The sequence below is a fragment of the Sarcophilus harrisii genome, chromosome 1, assembly GCF_902635505.1.
Source record: "Sarcophilus harrisii chromosome 1, mSarHar1.11, whole genome shotgun sequence".
Lineage (NCBI taxonomy): Eukaryota > Metazoa > Chordata > Mammalia > Dasyuromorphia > Dasyuridae > Sarcophilus > Sarcophilus harrisii.
Genome location: NC_045426.1, coordinates 355,582,423 through 355,601,281, shown reverse-complemented (window position 1 = coordinate 355,601,281; position 18,859 = coordinate 355,582,423). Strand labels below are relative to the sequence as shown.

Sequence of the window (18,859 nt, the reverse complement as noted above, 5' to 3'; positions counted from 1 at the left end):
TGCCTCTGCCAAGATGCTTCATAATTTAAGTCAAATATAATTCTGAAAATATAGACACACAGTTTGACAAATTGTTTCTTCCTTCTTCCTCTTGATGCCTTCTATATTTGCCCCTTTCTCTATCTTTCTGGACCTCCAAGTAGTAATATCCCCTTCTTACTTCTCAAGGATACACAAAAGAGAAGGCAATCCAGAGATCAAATATTTCCAACAAGCACAATGTAACTTATTTCTTTCAAGATCAACTTCACCTACATCTGGTATTTAAGGAGAAACTTTACATATTTATGGAACAAACTGTCTCTGAAGGGATGCCCTAGGTTCATGTTGCATCAGTTTAACATATGCAAAGCAAACAAAACTACAAAAATTAAATTCTTTTTCTCTTGATTGAGAGCAGATATGCAGAAATGGTTGTAAATCACAGATCTGGCTTTTAATAAAGCCAGATTTCTTCATTAAAAGCAGTATTGTTTAAACATTGGAGCTTTGTACAAACAAAAAACCTTGCATCCCAAGAGTGCTTAGCACATTACCTGAGGCCAAGTTAAATTACAATTTAGAATTTCCTTTTGTGAATTCTCAGCAACAGCCATGGACAAACAAGCAATTACTCCAAGATAATTTTATTGGGGAGATGTCAGGGGAAGGGAAAAAAAGAGATTTAGCTGTGATACTCAAAAGCATATTTCTACAGTTTAATTGAAATGAATTGAGTCAGTTGTCACTATTTAGAAATCAACACACTTTAGTTTCCTAAAAATGGTTACAAAATTGTAGCTCTTAATAATACTTCATCCAGGATAGAAATGCTTTTTAATATTTTTATTAAGAAAATTAAAAGAAAAAATAATAGATCAAAAAAGAACATATCCTTTTTTTCTCTCATTTTTTTCTCCTTAGCTGTCAAATTCAACAATTACAAGTCACATAACTTTTGAGGCATAATTAGCAAATACAAAAAAAGAAACCAAATTATTTTTGTGAATCACTCCATCATCATCATCATTTGGAGATGACATTCTTTTCCTTCCTACCATTTAAATGGGAAAAATAAAAATTTCATCTAGAAGGCCAATAAATATATCATGCCAACAGAGAAATTTTCAGCTATAACTGCAAATGGAACAATAGATTCACACAATTACCTCAATAAAGAAACTCACCAAGTTTCTAATAAAATAGACAGAAAACAACTTTATATCAAACAACAGCAATGAATATCATCTTAGATAGGACTTCAAGGTGAAATGATAAAGGCAAACATTAAAAAGAAATTGTATATGTCACAGTTCTAAAGTTTATATAATGGGTAATATTAAAACTTACCATGAGTGAATGCCTATTGGCTGAAAGAAGACCTGTCCCATATCCTGATCCGAGACCGCCCATGGCACCATTATGAGAAGGCCCTATTAATCCATGCATATCACTATGACCACTAGACATAGCTGTTGAAGGCCCAACTGCATGATTTCGGAGAACATGAATAGCATCATCCAGTCTTTCCAAGCGATCTTCAATCCGGCTTTGCTGTTAGTTTATGAGAAAGAATAGGAAAGATCAATTTTCAATGAAACAGAGTCAACTTGCAGGCCACATTTGTGCTGATGGAGGTTAGAATATAAGCTAGGAAGAGGAGACAAAGTTTACAATTGAAAATAGCAACCCTACAACATTCTTTCCCCATCAAAATGTTGGTATCCTTTAGAATAAGAATTGACATTTTAAAAAATCCCTTCATTCTACAAAACTGATGAAAAATGCTACCAACATTGTAGTTTCATTTTCATGAGTAAAAATAGATTCTATAACTCTTCAGGGACATAAACTGTACTTATGCTATGCCACACTGCATTATCTTTAAAGAGACTGTAGAGTTACTTTGGAAAAAGAAAACATTCATTTTAATTTTAGGAGTACTCTGGCAGGGAACTCTTATAGACTCCAATAAATCTATGATAGAAAAGATCACTGCTTCATATATGTGCAGAGATCTTATCTACCCAAATTAAATGATCCTTGAAAGCAAGAGTAGTGTCTTCTCTCCATTTATATTGTAAATATATTGAAGTAGGTGATTAGTTAATGACTGTATACTGAGTTGAATGAATGACTCAATCTGTCAGCCAATTTCTTTTGGCAATCTATTACCGAGTTCTGCCTACTTATGTTTGACTTTGTTCTTCAACTATCTTAACTTCCATCTTTATCCTGATGCCAAATGTCTTAGAGATTTAGTTGCTTTGAGGACCCCAAATTTTAGTTTTATAGAGAAAATTGCTTAGCATATGTACATTTTTACTCCCAAGAAAATGCTGGAAATGTAGGATAGAATAAAAGATAAATGTAAAAGATCCCTCTGCTGAGGGGCACCACAAATGTGGGCTTGCTAAGGAAGAAGCTTCCAATTCATTGTTGTGTGCCATGCTCATGATTGTAGATACGATTTGGAAACACATTTCCATGCAAGTTGGGAAAGTAACGGGATACATTGGAACTACTTTAACTGATCATATGTCACATGAAAAAAATTGATCTTTGTAGCCTATTACACAAAGACTTTTTACTGAAGTGCAGTTGAGAAAATTGATGAATGTTTTTGAAATGACCTATGTTTGCTTATCCAATAAAATGATAGTGGTAGTTATAAACCATGATACATGTAAATTCATTCTTATATCAATCCACAAGCCTGCTATGGGTCAATCATTATGTTAGGTACTAGGCTATAAAGCCAAAAATAAAATATTTCCTGACCTCAAGGTAAGGAAACATTTACATATAAAAACATATACAAATATATACAAAATAAATGCAACCTGATTTTGAGGGTATTTGGGGGATGACAAGAGCAGTTGGGGCAATCAAGAAAGGCTTCATGGAAAAAGTGGCACTTGAGTTTTGAATCAAACTAGCACTTTTAAGAAGTGGAGATGAGGAGGGAAGAAGACCTTCACAGCTTGGGACTCGGTGAGTACAAAAGCACAAAGAGAGGAGATGGTGCATTGTGTCTGAGGAACTACAAGAGAATCAATTTGAATGTACCTTTATCAAGGGGAGAGAAAATGGATTTATGATTCATGGTTACTGGGAACTCCCAATTGAGAAAATTCTCTTAACAACACAAGATGGCATCCTTTTTATAGCTTATGTGAATTTCCTAAATTGACTTGCTTGGAGTCACACAAAATGTTTTATTTTTATTTTTATTTTTTTTACATTCAAAGCCATCTCTCTAAAGTTGATTATTATGTGACTAGGAATGTTACATAAAACTGGCAAGGTAGGTTAGATTCAGGATTTGAAGAATTTAAAATGCCAAGTGGAGTAATTTGTTTTTGATTCTATAGCTAACAGGGAATTACTGGAGTTTATTGAGGAGGTTGTTCCCTTACATTACATCGTGCTTTAGAAAAATCACTTTAGCAATTATTTGGGAACATTCTCTAGAGGATGTGCCTGGTATGTGCCGAATCCCTTTAAAATCCTTGTTTTCCTAGAAGAATGAGAAATTCAAATGAAAATGCATGTCCTCAGGATTTTAGGGCATACCAAATATGCCATTAAGTTATACCTATGGATGGTCATTTGAAGAGGAAGGAATCCTAGAGGCAAGGATATATATATATATATATATATATATATATATATATATATATATATGTGTGTGTGTGTGTGTGTGTGTGTGTGTGTGTGTGTGTGTGTTTATAGGCTATTCCAAGAATTTAGGTAGGAGGTGATGAGGACTTGAAATGGAAGGGTGGCAATTCAAGTGGAAAGAAGGAGATGGTTGCAAAAAACATGAAAGTAGAATGCTCAATCTCAAGGACTGACTCAATATCAGTAGAGAAAGGAGTTTAGGAAGATATTAAATTTGTAAACTTGAGTGACCCAAAGGATGAAGGCATCTCAATAGAAACAGAGAAGTTATCAAATAATATATGTAAACCACTTTGCAAGCCTTCTATCATTATGCATATAAACATTCTTGTTCAATCAGTCATGTCTGATTATTGCTGATCCCATTTGGGGTTTTCTTGGTAAAGATAGTGGAATGATCTTCCAGCTTATTTTAGGGATGAGGAAACAGGGATCAGTGTCTGGGGCCAAATTTGAACTCAGGTCTTTTGGACTTCAGGCCTGGTGCTCTACGTACCACCTATCTCCTAAATGTTAGCTATAGTAAATGAGGGGCCAGAGAAGTTTGGGGAAAAGATAATAAAATCTCTTTTGGAAATGCTGACTTTTGGCAGCCTCTATGTCCATGGAACTAGAGCTTAAGAGAGAAACTAAGATTGGAGAAAAAGATTTGGGAATCATCTGCTTAGAGATGACAATTAAGCCATACATGCTGATGTAGTCACCAAATGGAAGATTATAAACCGAGAGGAGAAGAAGTACAAAAACAGAAATCTTGAGCACACTCACAGTTAGGGAACATATATCATGGATGATGATCTAGCAAAGGTGACTGAGAAGCAATGATCAGAGGAATGGGAGAAGAACCAAGTAATAGCACTATCACAAAAACCCAGAAAAAGGGATGGTAGTCTAGTCAATAGGGACTAGCACTGCTGAGTAACCTTCCAGATCTGTTGCTAGGAGCAGACCAAATTTGATAGATTGTTCTAGAATATTTAGTTGAAAATAACTTTAAAACTTTCTTAAAACTTAAGTCTTCAAAAAGTTTTCTTATCCAGTTATAAATCCCTTTTTAAAAGATTTGTATCACTTTCCTTATTCTTTGGACAAAACTGAACTAACTGGATTGGTTATATATATGTGGCATAATGGAAGCAGCATTCAACTACAGGATTCATATATTAGGTCTTCCACTTAATGGTTGTATGAAGATGGACAATATATTTGACTTCTTTAAGCTTTGACTCATCTGTAAAACACAGATGATAATATTTGCATGGCTTATCTCACAGGGCTATTCACAGGAAATATTTCATAAATTCTAAAGCATCAGTTCATATTATCATCTGTATAAGAATAGAGCATAACCAATGTTGCATTCGGGTACATAGCATATTTTCCTCTGGGTGTCCCACACATTATAGTAAGGGAGACATCCAAGGAAGAAAACACTTTCCTTTACATTTGGGATTTTTCTTTTAAGAGATCATTTAAATTGCAAGGAGATTCCCTAATTAATAAATTCAAATAGAGGAAGAAAGAAACATATATAAAACAAGGTATCTTGTATGAATAAGCAAAGTGTGAATCTTTTTCTCTTTGCTAATCCCAAGAAATAATCCCATTCAATCTGATTGAAGGTATCTGGCATTCTTCCATGTATGCTTATAATCCGAGAAGAAATTAAGTGATACAGATAACAGACTACTTAATATTAGTTTTCATATGATGTTGGCATTATTCACCATGTATAGGGATAAATTATTGTGTTACAGACATTGAATCATAATATGAACATATTTATTAAACCATTAGCTTTTTTTTTTTTTTTTTTAGCTTCTGAACATTGGAAATTCAAACATTACTGCAATGCACTTTATTCATTACCGGGATTATTCTTTAATGTATGTAATTAACTGTAAGGAGTCTTGCAAGAATGAGACAGTACACATGGGAATGAAGGTCTAGAGGAAAATTTTTATGACCTAATTATTCTAGAAAGAAAATTAAGAATACTTTTCCAGAGTTATAACAACTCAGCCTCATGTAGGATACAATATCACAAATTGCTGCTGGTTGTAAAGGTGCAATAGCCATACTACTTGTCAAATTTATATGTAGCTATTGTCAGGCTAAGGAATAAAGCTTTGGCATTGGGAAATTCAGTTTGTACAAAAAGACTGGCATCAGGGATGCTCACCCAGAAGTCTGTGGTGCTAAAGTAGCACTTGTAATGATCTACATACAGGTCCAGTTACAACCACTTTTTAGTTTTCCCAGTCCTCAGGCTGGGCTAGCAGCTCAGTTGTGCCAACATGGTATAAGCCTGTAATAACTATTAATAAAATAAGCATCTTGAGAGTGTGGGGAGGAGGATTGAAGGGTGGAAAAACTACATAATAGGAGAAACATGGCACAAAAATTGCTAGGTTAGAATTTGTTAACAGATCAGACATACCAAAGAATGTAATGGTCCTTCATAATTAGGAGATGATGATGCCTGTCCTCCATTTCTAGACCAAACAGCTGTGCCTGCTAATATTAAAATGGAAATCACAATTAGAACCTCACAAATAAAAATGTTCTTCCAATATTTTAGATAGTTTTAGAGACAATGAAATACCGATTTCCAATTAGGCTATCAAGGAGGTAAACAAGAGACCTTCTGAAACACCAAGGGAGGGTGTGGGGTGGAATGGGGACATATCTTTATGTAAAACATATATTTACTGGGCTTCAAATTACCTCCTAACAGAGATGATTTCGTTGATTCTGAAACTATACTTGAGAGCAGTTCCTGAAGGAGGAAACATCACTTTTAAAAGGAGAAGTGGTACATTAAAAAAAATACTAAAAGGGGCTTAGTGGCTGTTTATGGTAAGCCAGGTCACACCAGATCATTATTCTTACTGTGGTAAAACACATTATTTGATACACCCTAATAAATCAATCATCGGTCACTTATGGTCAATCATTAGCTACAAGAATCTCTTATGATGAAAAATTACAAATAATGGCAGAATAAAACCATTCTTTCCATGCTAAAATCTATAGTACAGTATATTGTGATATATTGATTAACTACTGACTTTAAAGCTATCCTATACTCTTCCCTCCCTTTTGAAGAGGTTCCTCACTTACCTAAAGTGCAGGTGAGGCTTGCAGAAAAGACTAAGTTACAATCAGCAAAAAAACACTTCAAAATCCCCATTGCTTTAATTTAAGCACCAGATGATTAATGTTCAATAGTCACTGACAACAGTCACTACATCTGTATAGTTTCAATTCCCCTTTCTTGCTAACAGGACATTAGGGTACACAAACCTCTTTCATCTTTCAGTCTCTACTCTTTCTAAGGAGGAGTAGATGCAAACCATGAACTCAGATAAACTCACCATTTCTGACACAGAATTTGATTACTCTCTTAAAAGGAGCCCGTAATTTGAAAATCTCACTGAGACAAATTAACATCATAATGGTACAGGGTGTAACAAAGAGTCAAGAAATAACATCTATCTAAATTTAGATTGTCTGCTTCATTGATGACTTTAAAATCAATTTGGTCAAATATTAATTAAAATCAATTCTTAAGGATTTCAATAAGAGCTGATCTATTAGGAATCACCTGCCTACATGCAAAGGATATGAATACTAAGTACTACCAAAAGTCTATTGGAAATGCCTGCATTAGGTGCTGTGTTAAGCCTTTTGAAAGGCACCTCTGAAAACTAAACTAATTTATGTATAATTCTCATAATCCCTTAAACTCACCCTTGTCCTAGCTAAATGTCCAGGCTATGAAAATTGATTACATCATAAATTCAATTAGAATTTCTTTCTAACCCAGATTCTGCCCCCTCTCCCAATTTATTTCTAAAAGATTTTTTTTCTCTTAAATTATTCCTATGGCACTAAAAAATTCAATAAAATTCTTTAAATCTCTTCTATTAAAATGAATATGTTTATTGAACTTTGTCATTTGAGATATGTTCATTCATTTTTGCTTCATATCATTCACAGACCCATGTAAAATTTATAACATATAAATGTCTTCCTCGTATTCCACGAACCTAGTGTTTTTTCTACCTATACGTAATCCATATTTCTGGGGGAAAATATATAGCAATCATAACATTCCTAAATAGTATTATTCTTCACTAAATGTGCTAGTGTTGTGAGAAATACTAACACTATGTTTCTCTCTCTCTCTCTCTCTCTCTCTCTCTCTCTCTCTCTCTCTCTCTCTCTCTCAGCAATATCAAGAGGTCGGAGGCATGAAAATCTCTGATACATCTTGTGTGCCCCTGAGGAAGGTAGTTCTCCAAGATTAAAAGTTTAAGAAAAGGAAATGATTTGCATTATTAGGAGAAGTTTCTCAGTAGAAACTTTCTTCACAAATAAAATTACAAATCCAACAACAACAACAACAAAATCTTTGCTTACATCGCAAGAGGAAGCCACTTTGAAAACCTTCCAGAGTTGTAAGGGGGTTATTTATTATTATTTTTTTGTGATACAGTTGGGGTTAAGTGACTTGCTCAGGATTACACAGCTAATAAGTTTCAAATGTCTGAAGGCAGGGATCGATTTATATGCATTAATTTCTGTTGATATTGTGAAATCAATTTTCAAGTACAATACCTGAGAGGGAAGGAGGAGAACCAACAGGAGTTGAAGGATTTGATGAAAAGCTGTTGTTAGTGTGATCTGGAGAATAGATCTTAAAACAGTAAAAGAAAAAAAAAAATCATTCAATACAAAAACTCAAGTTATAAAGTAGACCTTAAAATAAACTCTGGTTAAGAAGCCCTAACATAAAATCAATTTACTCTAATAGGATCACCTCATATTCCAAAAAAGGACTGATACCACAAATTGCTCAATAATTGGAGTCTTCATGATCAAAAATGGATTCCTAAGTAGCACTTTTGGAAAATAACACCTTTGAAAACATAATAAAAGTTCATTCATATTAGTTCAAAGCAATGCTTTATGACAGGGTTAGATTTTTGTACAACCCAGATAGGTTCAGTGAGCATGACTAAATCAGATACATTCATAGTTATGTAATCTGATAAAGCAGTACATGGTGAAAATGCATGGTATTACACAAAGAATCATCGGCTTAAAGTAAGTCAAGCAATTCTAGTAAGTTGCCCCAAACTAACTACACATTCTTGAACTTCACTTAACTTCTCTGCACATCAGTTTCCTTGTATTAAAAATATTGGAGCACTTGCAGTTTTACAATTATGTAAGCCATATAATTTTCCTTTTGACCATGATTTGCCTGTATGAAAACTAACTGTAATAACTAAGTGTATGTCTGTGTGTAGGTGTGTGTTTAAACAATGACATTTTTTGAAAGAATGTTACAGTAAAATGAACTCATCTGATACTTCTCCTGTTAGAGGACATCCAAATGGTGTACCTAAATTGTTGCCATAGTGGAAAACACCTTGATTTTACACATTTTATATACTTTATACACGCTTATACACTTTATAGAGACATTATCAGGTGTGCCGCTTACAGGAAAAAAAAAAAAAACAAAAAACTCCTTTTTCCACCAATGAAAGGATAAGTCCATATAATTCTTTTCTCTTGATAACAGACCAGGGAAACAGAAGTAAACCTTTACAAATTAAAAGAATCACAGAATTTGTGGGATGAAAACAACCTAAACAAATCTTACATAACCCTGTTTTCCTCTTCATTTAATACATGAGAATTCTCAGGCCCACACAAGTTACATGACTTGTCCAGGGTGATATATTTCATTCACTCACAGAGCTGGAACTCAAATCTTCTGTCTCTAAATTTGATGCTGTTTCTATGATTAAATAAGTTCTGTAACTGTCATAGTTTTCAATTACGATACTTTCTAAGTCTTTGAGAATTTGAGATACAATTGGTGAATTATACTATAACACTGAAGAACACTTATAATCTGTTATGTCTACCAAAATTATTTTAGATGAGAAAAATATGAAAAAGTCAAATAAGCAGGGTATGTACATACATATCCTATTATCTAGTACAATTATTATAAGAAGAAAAGTAGAGGTAAAATCTTTAGTTTTCACATACTTCCCAGAACCCCAAACCCATTTTAACCAATGAACATTTTATTTATTTATTCATTTATTTATTTCAAAACTTAAATACAAAATAAGAAAAAGAAAAAGAGAAAAAGGAAAAAAAAAATTCCTGTATGCAGCAGAACATCAGAGAGGATTTAAAACATGCAACAATAAATTTCCATTTCAAGGAAACATATATATTAACAGAAGATGTTATACTCATAACTATCCATCTATTTTTTGCTTCCTTGTGGTTTTTTTGTTCTCTGCTGTGCACTTTTTTTACCTTATCCTTTTTTTCCTCTTTTCTCCCCCCAATCTTCCTTAAGCAGGCTATAGTTAAGAACAGGTATATTTTCATATACATATACACACACATATATTTGTATGTACACAAACATATTTATGTACATATATACATACATTTATACACACACATATATACATAAGTATAGGCATACATTTAAAACAATATTAGTATGCTGACATACTATGTCTGACATAAAATGTATATTTCTCTATTGACTGAATCTTTAAGTTTGAATGTGAAATCAATGATTACTATCATTACTTTTTTTTCTAATAAATGCTACTCTTGATCACTGTTAAGAACATTACATTTTACAACAAAGTTCGATACTCTCTAGGATCAAATCTATTCTGTTTGCTGTTCATTTTCTGAAATTTTAAACCTTCACTTTTGATTAAAGTTCACCCTTTTACAACAGTAAATGTGGAGACCAGAGTAAATATTTTCTTACCGAAGCAAGTGCTTTCCCCAGAGCATCACCAGTCTGTGAACTGCCTGCTGCACCACTTCCTCTATTTGCTGCAAAAACAAAAGGCTGAATGTGAAAACCTGGCAGTACAACATTTCAGAATTTTCTATTCCTAGTCCACTTACTCATAATTTAATTGCATTTTAATGCTAATTATATCACATTAATCTTTAATTAGCATTAATTTGTTTGCTAAGGTAGATGTCAAATATATTCATGTTACTTTTTTTTTATTTAACAGATCAAATATACACCTGACACCTTGGTGTGTTCTTCTGAATGTCCTAATGGATATTTGCCCTATCCTTTGATTAAGAACAATGATGACAGAGGAGCAGAAACCATATAGATAGAGAGTTTGTAGTTAAAGAAGTCTCACTTCAAATTGAAATCTCTGGAGTCTCTGAAAGAACTTTTATTCTACTTTATATGAAATTTGGTTATTTTTGTTACTCATCAACACTTGACACATAGTAAACACTGTACCTCTTTTGTAGTTCACTGCACTACATATAACAATGAATCTGTATACATACCACCTGTAGAAAAATGAAACATTTAAAAATACTTGCATATGTATATGTGTGTGTGTTCACGTATCACTTATGTATCTCTATTTATTAGTACAGAAACAAACTGCTATGTCACCAACATTATTCAAGTCAAATTCTGTACAAATCATTGATCATAAAAGTTATTTCTTTTTCTTATTTACAACACATATTGTACTATTTATTATGGGCTATTTTCTCAAAATAGTTTATAGATATATACATGAGAGGCTTAGGAAACAGATGCTATCATGTATAAAATAGATGCTGTTTTATAGAAGAAAAATGGCATCTAGAATTCTATTGACTTAATTCAACAAATTAATTTACACAACTAAAAAACATATAGGCTTTCCAAGTATGCATGCTTCATTTCTAGCTCTGTCCTTGAACCAAGGTGACATTTTAGTTTCTTTATTTGTTAAAATAAATAATAATTAAGATTCTTTTCAACCCTAAAAGTTCCATCATTTTATAGAAACTCAGCTTGTTACTTTGCTAATCCATTCTATGAAATGAAGATATTATAACTGCCTTATCATAGTCACTATTTTTTTTCCTTTTTTTTTATCACTGTGATTATAAGTAAAAAAAAAAATCTTTTGATAAAACATGTTAGATCCACATATAGTGAGTGGGCTCAGTTTTGTCTATTTTTTTTCTTTTCCTTCATATTATAGTCATAGAATTTAGTTTTCCTGATCCTGCATACTCCACTCTTGATTAGTTCACATACTTCTTGTGTTTCTCTGAATTTTTCATATCCATTATTTCTTATGGTGGCAATATGCCTTTATATCAACACCACAATTTCTTTGGCCATTCTCCTATTGAATTAATATAATATAATATAATATATATATATATATATATATATATATATATATATATATAATATAAAATTGAAATAGAAGTTTTAGGATTTACTTTGTAAAATCACATTGTAAAATTCTACATTATTATAATATAGGAAGAGTCCAAACAAGATAGTAACCATGATGCCAATTATGGATGTTATAATATTGAAGCAAATAGTTTTCCAGAGCATGTTTTCAAAACAGCTTCAAAGTAGAGAATAAAAATTGAAAAGCATCTAAGGGTCCAGATGTGGGCTGGATGGCTTTTTTCTAATTTTTTTAGTTTTCTAAGTTTCTAAACAACAACAAATTACTAATTTAAAAATGAGATTGTTACCTGTTATTGTTTTTATTAGTTAAAGACAATGTGGGTAATTACAGCCTTCTTACCAATTTTAATATAATTTTCTCATTTTAGGTATAAAAGCCTTTAGATGGGTGGATGATAGGATAAAAATAAAACATAACACCACTTCAAACTATCCTAAGTCGTGCTCAAAAAAAGAACAAATAAGTGGTGTAAGGAAAAAAGAAGAAATGGTATTACTATCAGATTCAAGTTCTGATTAATCTTTTCTATGGGTATAATGATGTATATGTTGCTCAGTCTCTCTAAACCACAGTTTCCCCATCCACAAAGCAAGAAGAATCATAGCTCACTATCTATAATCTTGCTAGTAATTTTGCAAGACCACCAGTTTGTAAACCTTAACAATGTAAATTATTAATTATGTATATATATATATATATATATATATATATATATATATATATATATATATATATATTGATGGAGTTAAGAGTTTTAAAATAGACCAGACAGTAGAACTAACAGGAAATCTAAGTCATCTAACCAGTTTTCTCATTTTACAGATGATGAACAATTGAGGTACAGAAATGTGTGTATATATATATATATATATATATATATATATATATATATATATGTATATATATGCACAAACATGTATGTATGTACATATAGATATGTATTCACAAATAAATGTTTACAATATTGAATATGCAGTAAAAAAAAGGAATAAAATCTCTCTAAAAGTTTTATGTAACGTAGCATGAGTCAACTTATTAAATCTCTGACAAAGTAGAGTGGATAAATAAAATCAGAACAAGGTGTGTTTAGTTTTTAAGCAGAATTATTTTGACCTTTTCAAATATAGGATATGGTGCCCATTAAATTTCTGGGCTACCTTTCCTAAAATTTTGCTCTTCAAACTTCCTTCCCCACACCTTTAATTCTACAGGCATTCTCTGTGCTATTTGATCCTTGTCTACATAGTGATTGGACTTGATTTTAGAGAGAAGAGGGATTTCAGGTATCACTTAGCCAAATCCCTTAATTTATAGGACTACTAAGACCCAGGAAGGTAAGGGGACATGCTTAAGGTCACATGACTAGATTCAAGATTAACACCACATCTTCTCTTAGTCCATTTTTCTCCAATACCTCATAGTGTCACATGTGTCAAGTCCTCATGGCAAAACAAAGTTAAGAGTCTGCTTAACTCGTGAGCAACAATTGGGATAATTTCCTCCCTAATCTTCTTCAAAGTCGGGAGGAGAGCAGAAGAGAGGAACAGAATCCATTTCTAAACACAGTTCTGGCATGAATATGGAAGAAATTTAATTGTTGGGAGAAACTATAATTTTGTGGGAGGGTTTAGCACAGCCAGTGAGGAGATTATCAGTCAGAGGACTTGAACACAGGTGCTGCTTCTGTTGGCTGAAATATAAGCAAAATGAAGAATTTAAGATCTTTAACTCTGATTCAGACCACCCTCTTTTTGTCTTAATATCAGCTTTGGGGAAAATGAAAGTTATAGTCATACACACCCTAAAAAAAACAGGATGAACTATGCCTAGGGTCTCAGTGAATTTTGAAAATGCCAGAAGTATGAATTACCCCCACAATATATACCCATAACCTTAATGTGGATATACCATGAAGTTAATAGCAAAGGCATTAAATCTTTTGAAAAAAGTTTAGGTCATGGCCTAGTATCTAAAGAACACATGTTTTTTTAAAATCTGAAATTCTTTGAATAGAATCCTGGACATCTTCTGGCTACTGAATTGATACATGTGTAACATAAACTCTGGACCTGAAATTAATGATGAAAAATAAGCAACATCTCTAAGGCAGTATTGTATTTGACAGTTTTAAAATTGTAATTCAAATACATACTCTAAAACTTTACTTGATAGCAAGGTTTTGGGGTAGGAGAGATTTTAGCAGAAAAGCAGACTTCCTAATAATTTGTAAGAAATAAAAGAAAACACAGTTCAAATCAGTTAGTGGTTCTATTTAAAATGTATTGATACTATTGGATAAAATTCATACTTTTCTTATTTGTTATGTGGCTGTTCATCACCCAAATGTACTCAAAAACTCAAGATGAATAAAACATCAAGTGAATATTACATAACTACTCTATTATCACTGAGAATTGTCTTCAAGTGGAGAATGTTTCTTCTGAAAGGAAAGTCAATTATTGAAATGCTTCAATGTCATCCAAACATGTCATTAAAAGTAAAACTAGTAAGCTAGATTAATTCAAGAATCATTTAGATATATTCCAAACAAATCTTTATCATATTTTGAATTAATTAAATCTATCTTGGCAGTCTCTTTTTTCAATACTACTTTGAGGTTTTTTGAAACACAGGTAGCATCATCCTTAATAAAGAATTTCAACTTCAGTCTAATAAAACAACAACTGTCACTGTAGTTAATATATTATATACACAGTTCTCATTTTTTTCACCTAGGGACAAGAGAATTGAAAAGTCCCAAACATAAAAGGCTTTTTGCCCATGACTTAAGTGAAGAAAATGTCTCTTTCAATGATTATATTGGTGGGGAAGATGGACTTTTATATTTCTGGACTGCTTCATTCTTCTGGGATTAGGTCACATGCTTATTTTCCTATCGGGGATGGTTAATTAAGGATCAATTATAGTAGGAAAGGCAGGTATGGTGAAAACCTTTGGCAGTGTCTTCTTCTAATCCTAATCCTGCACATTGATACATACTTTCCACAGCTCCTTTCATCTGGCTATCCATGTACTATTTCACCTCTAAGGGGAAGATTCAATAGTACATTCACATTTCCAATCCTATCCTAGCACAGTACTTTTAAAGAACAGAACCAACAAATATCTGCTAATTACAAAACTGGTCTCTCCTTTCTTTTCAATAAATGTTACTTTTAGTGCTGCCAGAATGATATACTTAGTCCTGAGTTAAATGCAACCTTAGAAGGTCTTGGACAAACAGCTATAGGTAAAAGGGAATTGATTGCTTCACTTCAATTCTTCAATGACTCCATGAGTTCACTGTTATGGGCCCTCCTTCCTGTAATAGTACAGATTACAAACCATGATTGACCCTCATCCATGTCCTATCATAAATATTGCAGAGGTTATTACCCTGAAATGTTAGAAGATTTCCTTTAAATTATTAAGCTTATGTTATAAAACTCTGCTTTATTCCTTGGATACAATACTGAATTCACTTTATGTGCTTGAAGCTAGGTTAGTGAAAAGAATTTGCTCTACCATATTGGAGAGGCTCAATGTAAGACCCTATTGAGAGAAAAGGGTCTGATACTTTAGGAGAAGCCTAACTAAGTAAAGGAAGACAGATTACTTAGCAATAAATACAACTCATGATTCTCTGGTTATTCTACTTTAATTCTAACTCAAAACTGGAATCATCACTATCTTCAACCATGGCACTTTATACCAATTTACTCATGGATCTTTTCCCATTTGTTTAAATTTTTAAAAATATGATTTTGATGCTGGTGATTTTAATGGAATTAGTATACTGATGTTTCCTTAAGGTGGATGCTTCTGACTTCTCTTTAAATTTCAACTGACGACACATGGATGATTATATCATAAAAATCAATTATTCATTAGTGTAGTAAGAACAACCTTTTAAAAGAATCTAATGGTCGAGAATTTGGAAATAAAATAAAACTAAATAAATTATTTTATTTCTGAAGTAACAAACAAAAACCCACTCACCCAAAACCTTGTGACTCTACCTCATCTCTGAAACCTGGATTGAAGAATAATTTAACTTTTGCTTTTGTAATTTCCATTATTAAAGAGAGTCCAGGGAAGTTAAATTGTTAAGGTTTCATAATGCAGTTCTCAAGTTACATTTTTTTAAAGCCTTACAACTCTGAATCAACCTGAGGCTTTGTTTCCTCTTCTGTAAAAAGAATAAGTTGGTATATATTATTTTAATTTTTTTGCGGTTCTAATTTAATATGATTCCATGATTTTAAGTTTTGTTTTAGTAAAAAACTTGAGTCAATAATTAAGACCATAAGTAATAGTGAAATAAATGCTATAAAAGCAAAAGGTTCTCAATACATGTGAGAGACAGAAGATAGTGCAATCTTCTTTCAAATTGGAAAAGTAGCCTTAATGGAAGCATCTCCATTATGAAAATAATGACTTGTATCTTCATCAAGAAAACATGAAAAATATGAGGCCCATGTGTTAATGCTTGAACTCCATTCTTACTGCATTAGTACTGCTTACAGTCATTTTATACAGATTCATGTGTGTAATCTAAAACACATGTCAGGCTATGTGTTCCCTATTTACCAATTATTTAATTAGCTCTGTTTGTTCTTTGAGATATAGGCAATGTAATATTTCTTTATTTCCTGCATTTAAGTATGAGTGAATATATGCCAAGTTTTTTTTAGAAACTCTACAGATGTATTTTATTAATCTATACTGTTTGTTAGGAAAGTATCAGTAACATCAGAAGAGAAAGCTTCTCATCTTGTTATAAAAACTTGCTGCCATAATTGAAGCTCAGCATTCTCTATGAAAATCAAATCAAAATCTGAAAGAATTATTATTGTAAAGGAACCAAAGTCTCCTAGTCACAATGGCAAAGTTTAAAAGAATATTTGAAATATTTCTTTGAAGAAATATCTAACAGAGCAGATATGTTTTATTCAGAGACACAACCATTAGAGATTCTGTTCCCATCTGAACACCAAGATCTGATAACCTGAGCAAATTAGTTACTATGTCTAGAAAGTTTCTCTTCCACAAAACTGAATTACTCTAGAAACATCCCTCACTATGATGAGACTTTCACTCACTTATTAATGAGGAATTCTGTAATCTGTCATATATACAAAATTATTTTAGATCACTGCTGTTCTACCAGTATTTTATATGGGAGTCAAAGAATTCTGATTCTCTCTCTTTCATCAAGTCAGGGCTTCCTTCTCTTGCCCTTTGCATTTGAGCAACTTGTTCTCTGCAAATTAACGGGACATCTTTTGGCACTTGTGGTAGGAATATAGTAACCATGTCTGATGATAACATCTTATCACCTACGAGACAATTACTCTCATACAACTACTTCAATAATACAATCATTTCCCTATGTGAGATTAATGACTATTCTGACTATAGCTTATTCAACATTTATTATCTTATTATAGTTAGTAATTACTAACTATTCCCAAACCATGCATTTTTCCTATACTAGAAATAAAGCAGTTTTTTAATTAGTCAACATATATTTATTCCTATTTGCTATGAATATATGAGTCCTCCCATAAATGTAGCTGCTTCTTTCCTTCTGAATATTCACACTTTATTCACTAAAAGAAAAATATTAAAACCAAAAGTAGGCAGGAAATTTAAGACAGCACATTTAAGTAAATAAATGACCATGCATTCTCCTGTGGATCTAAAACTCATGACTATAGCAATGGGGCTTTCCATCATCTAAACCACAAGCTGATATATAATTTCATTTTCTGTTCTGCAACTACTTCTTTTTTTCTTGCCTTAAAATTTTGCAGTCCTCACTGATAACTATCAAAATTATACCATAGATTCACCTTTGTTCTTTAGCTTAGAGGTTCTGATCTGAAAATGAACAATAATCGAATATCTTTCTAAATCTCTGCTTAACAAAGTTCATGAAATTTCAGTACAGATGAGTAAGTGGTCCAAAGCAATCTGTGAATTTGGCATTGTCTTTATTATCATTCCCTGTTTTTCATTGATAGCTCTGCTTGATCTTTCTATGTGAGAAGGTTATTTTATCCAGATCTACTTTCCTAATACCAAGAGCAGGTGAAAAGCTAAAAGTTGAAATAGATACAAATAGAATGCTAGTTATAACCAAGCCAATAGAAACATCAAGGATTATATCTTTAATTGCTATAAACACTTATTTGGAATAAGCTACTTTTTTTTGCCATTAGCTACTGTATTAGTAAAGGACTTCAAAATGAAATTGTAGACTGCCTAAACTAGATGGCTGCAAGTAAACTTATTGTAAGTGAAAAAAAGTTTTCATTTCTAAAGTCTGTTCTTTTGGTCATATATATTAATATGGAGACCTTTCTGTGACTTACCCATTATACTGTCTGTTCCATTAGCAGGTGGTGTGCAGGAAGAGGCGCTGTAATGGTTTGTACCACTACGATGGAAAGTGGACATCGGAGGAAGACTAGAATTGATGTCTGCTGAGGAGTGTGAAGGATAACTCTATAGTGAGAAGCAAAAAATTTGGAGTTAAAAAAAAAAGAAATGACCATCCAGTTCTATATTTATTTCTTGCCTCACGACTCATTTTTCACCAAAGATATGCCTTTAGGGTCAACAAATAATTAAGTAAAATTATTAGTTACTCTAAATTTCTTAAACCATTTATTTATAAGCTAAACAAAATTTTAAAAATATGTATGATCCTCAGTTTTTACATAACTGGCTTGGGTTTTCATTAAATAGAACTGTAATTATCAAGTGACCTAAGCATCATAGAGTTAATACTGTACTAAAAATTACCTCCATATGTGTAATTGAAAAATACTTAAATTAATAAGAATAATCAATCAATTAAAGATAGCCCCTAACAGAAGTTTTTATGG

At 32.3% G+C, this 18,859-nt stretch overlaps 1 protein-coding gene across 10 annotated transcripts in view; it reads right to left on the bottom strand.

Annotated features, from left to right (window-relative positions):
* Positions 1-18,859, bottom strand: part of TCF4 (transcription factor 4) — a 422,297-nt gene that overhangs the window by 34,228 nt on the left and 369,210 nt on the right. For all 10 annotated transcript variants that reach the window (XM_012541488.3, XM_023496179.2, XM_023496177.2 and 7 more), the window contains 5 exons: positions 18,344-18,476; positions 10,490-10,557; positions 8,287-8,365; positions 6,104-6,180; positions 1,330-1,533 (listed from right to left, as the gene is read on the bottom strand). In XM_012541488.3, coding sequence (XP_012396942.1) covers positions 1,330-1,533; positions 6,104-6,180; positions 8,287-8,365; positions 10,490-10,557; positions 18,344-18,476 — 561 coding nt within the window. The remainder of the gene's footprint in view (positions 1-1,329; positions 1,534-6,103; positions 6,181-8,286; positions 8,366-10,489; positions 10,558-18,343; positions 18,477-18,859) is intronic.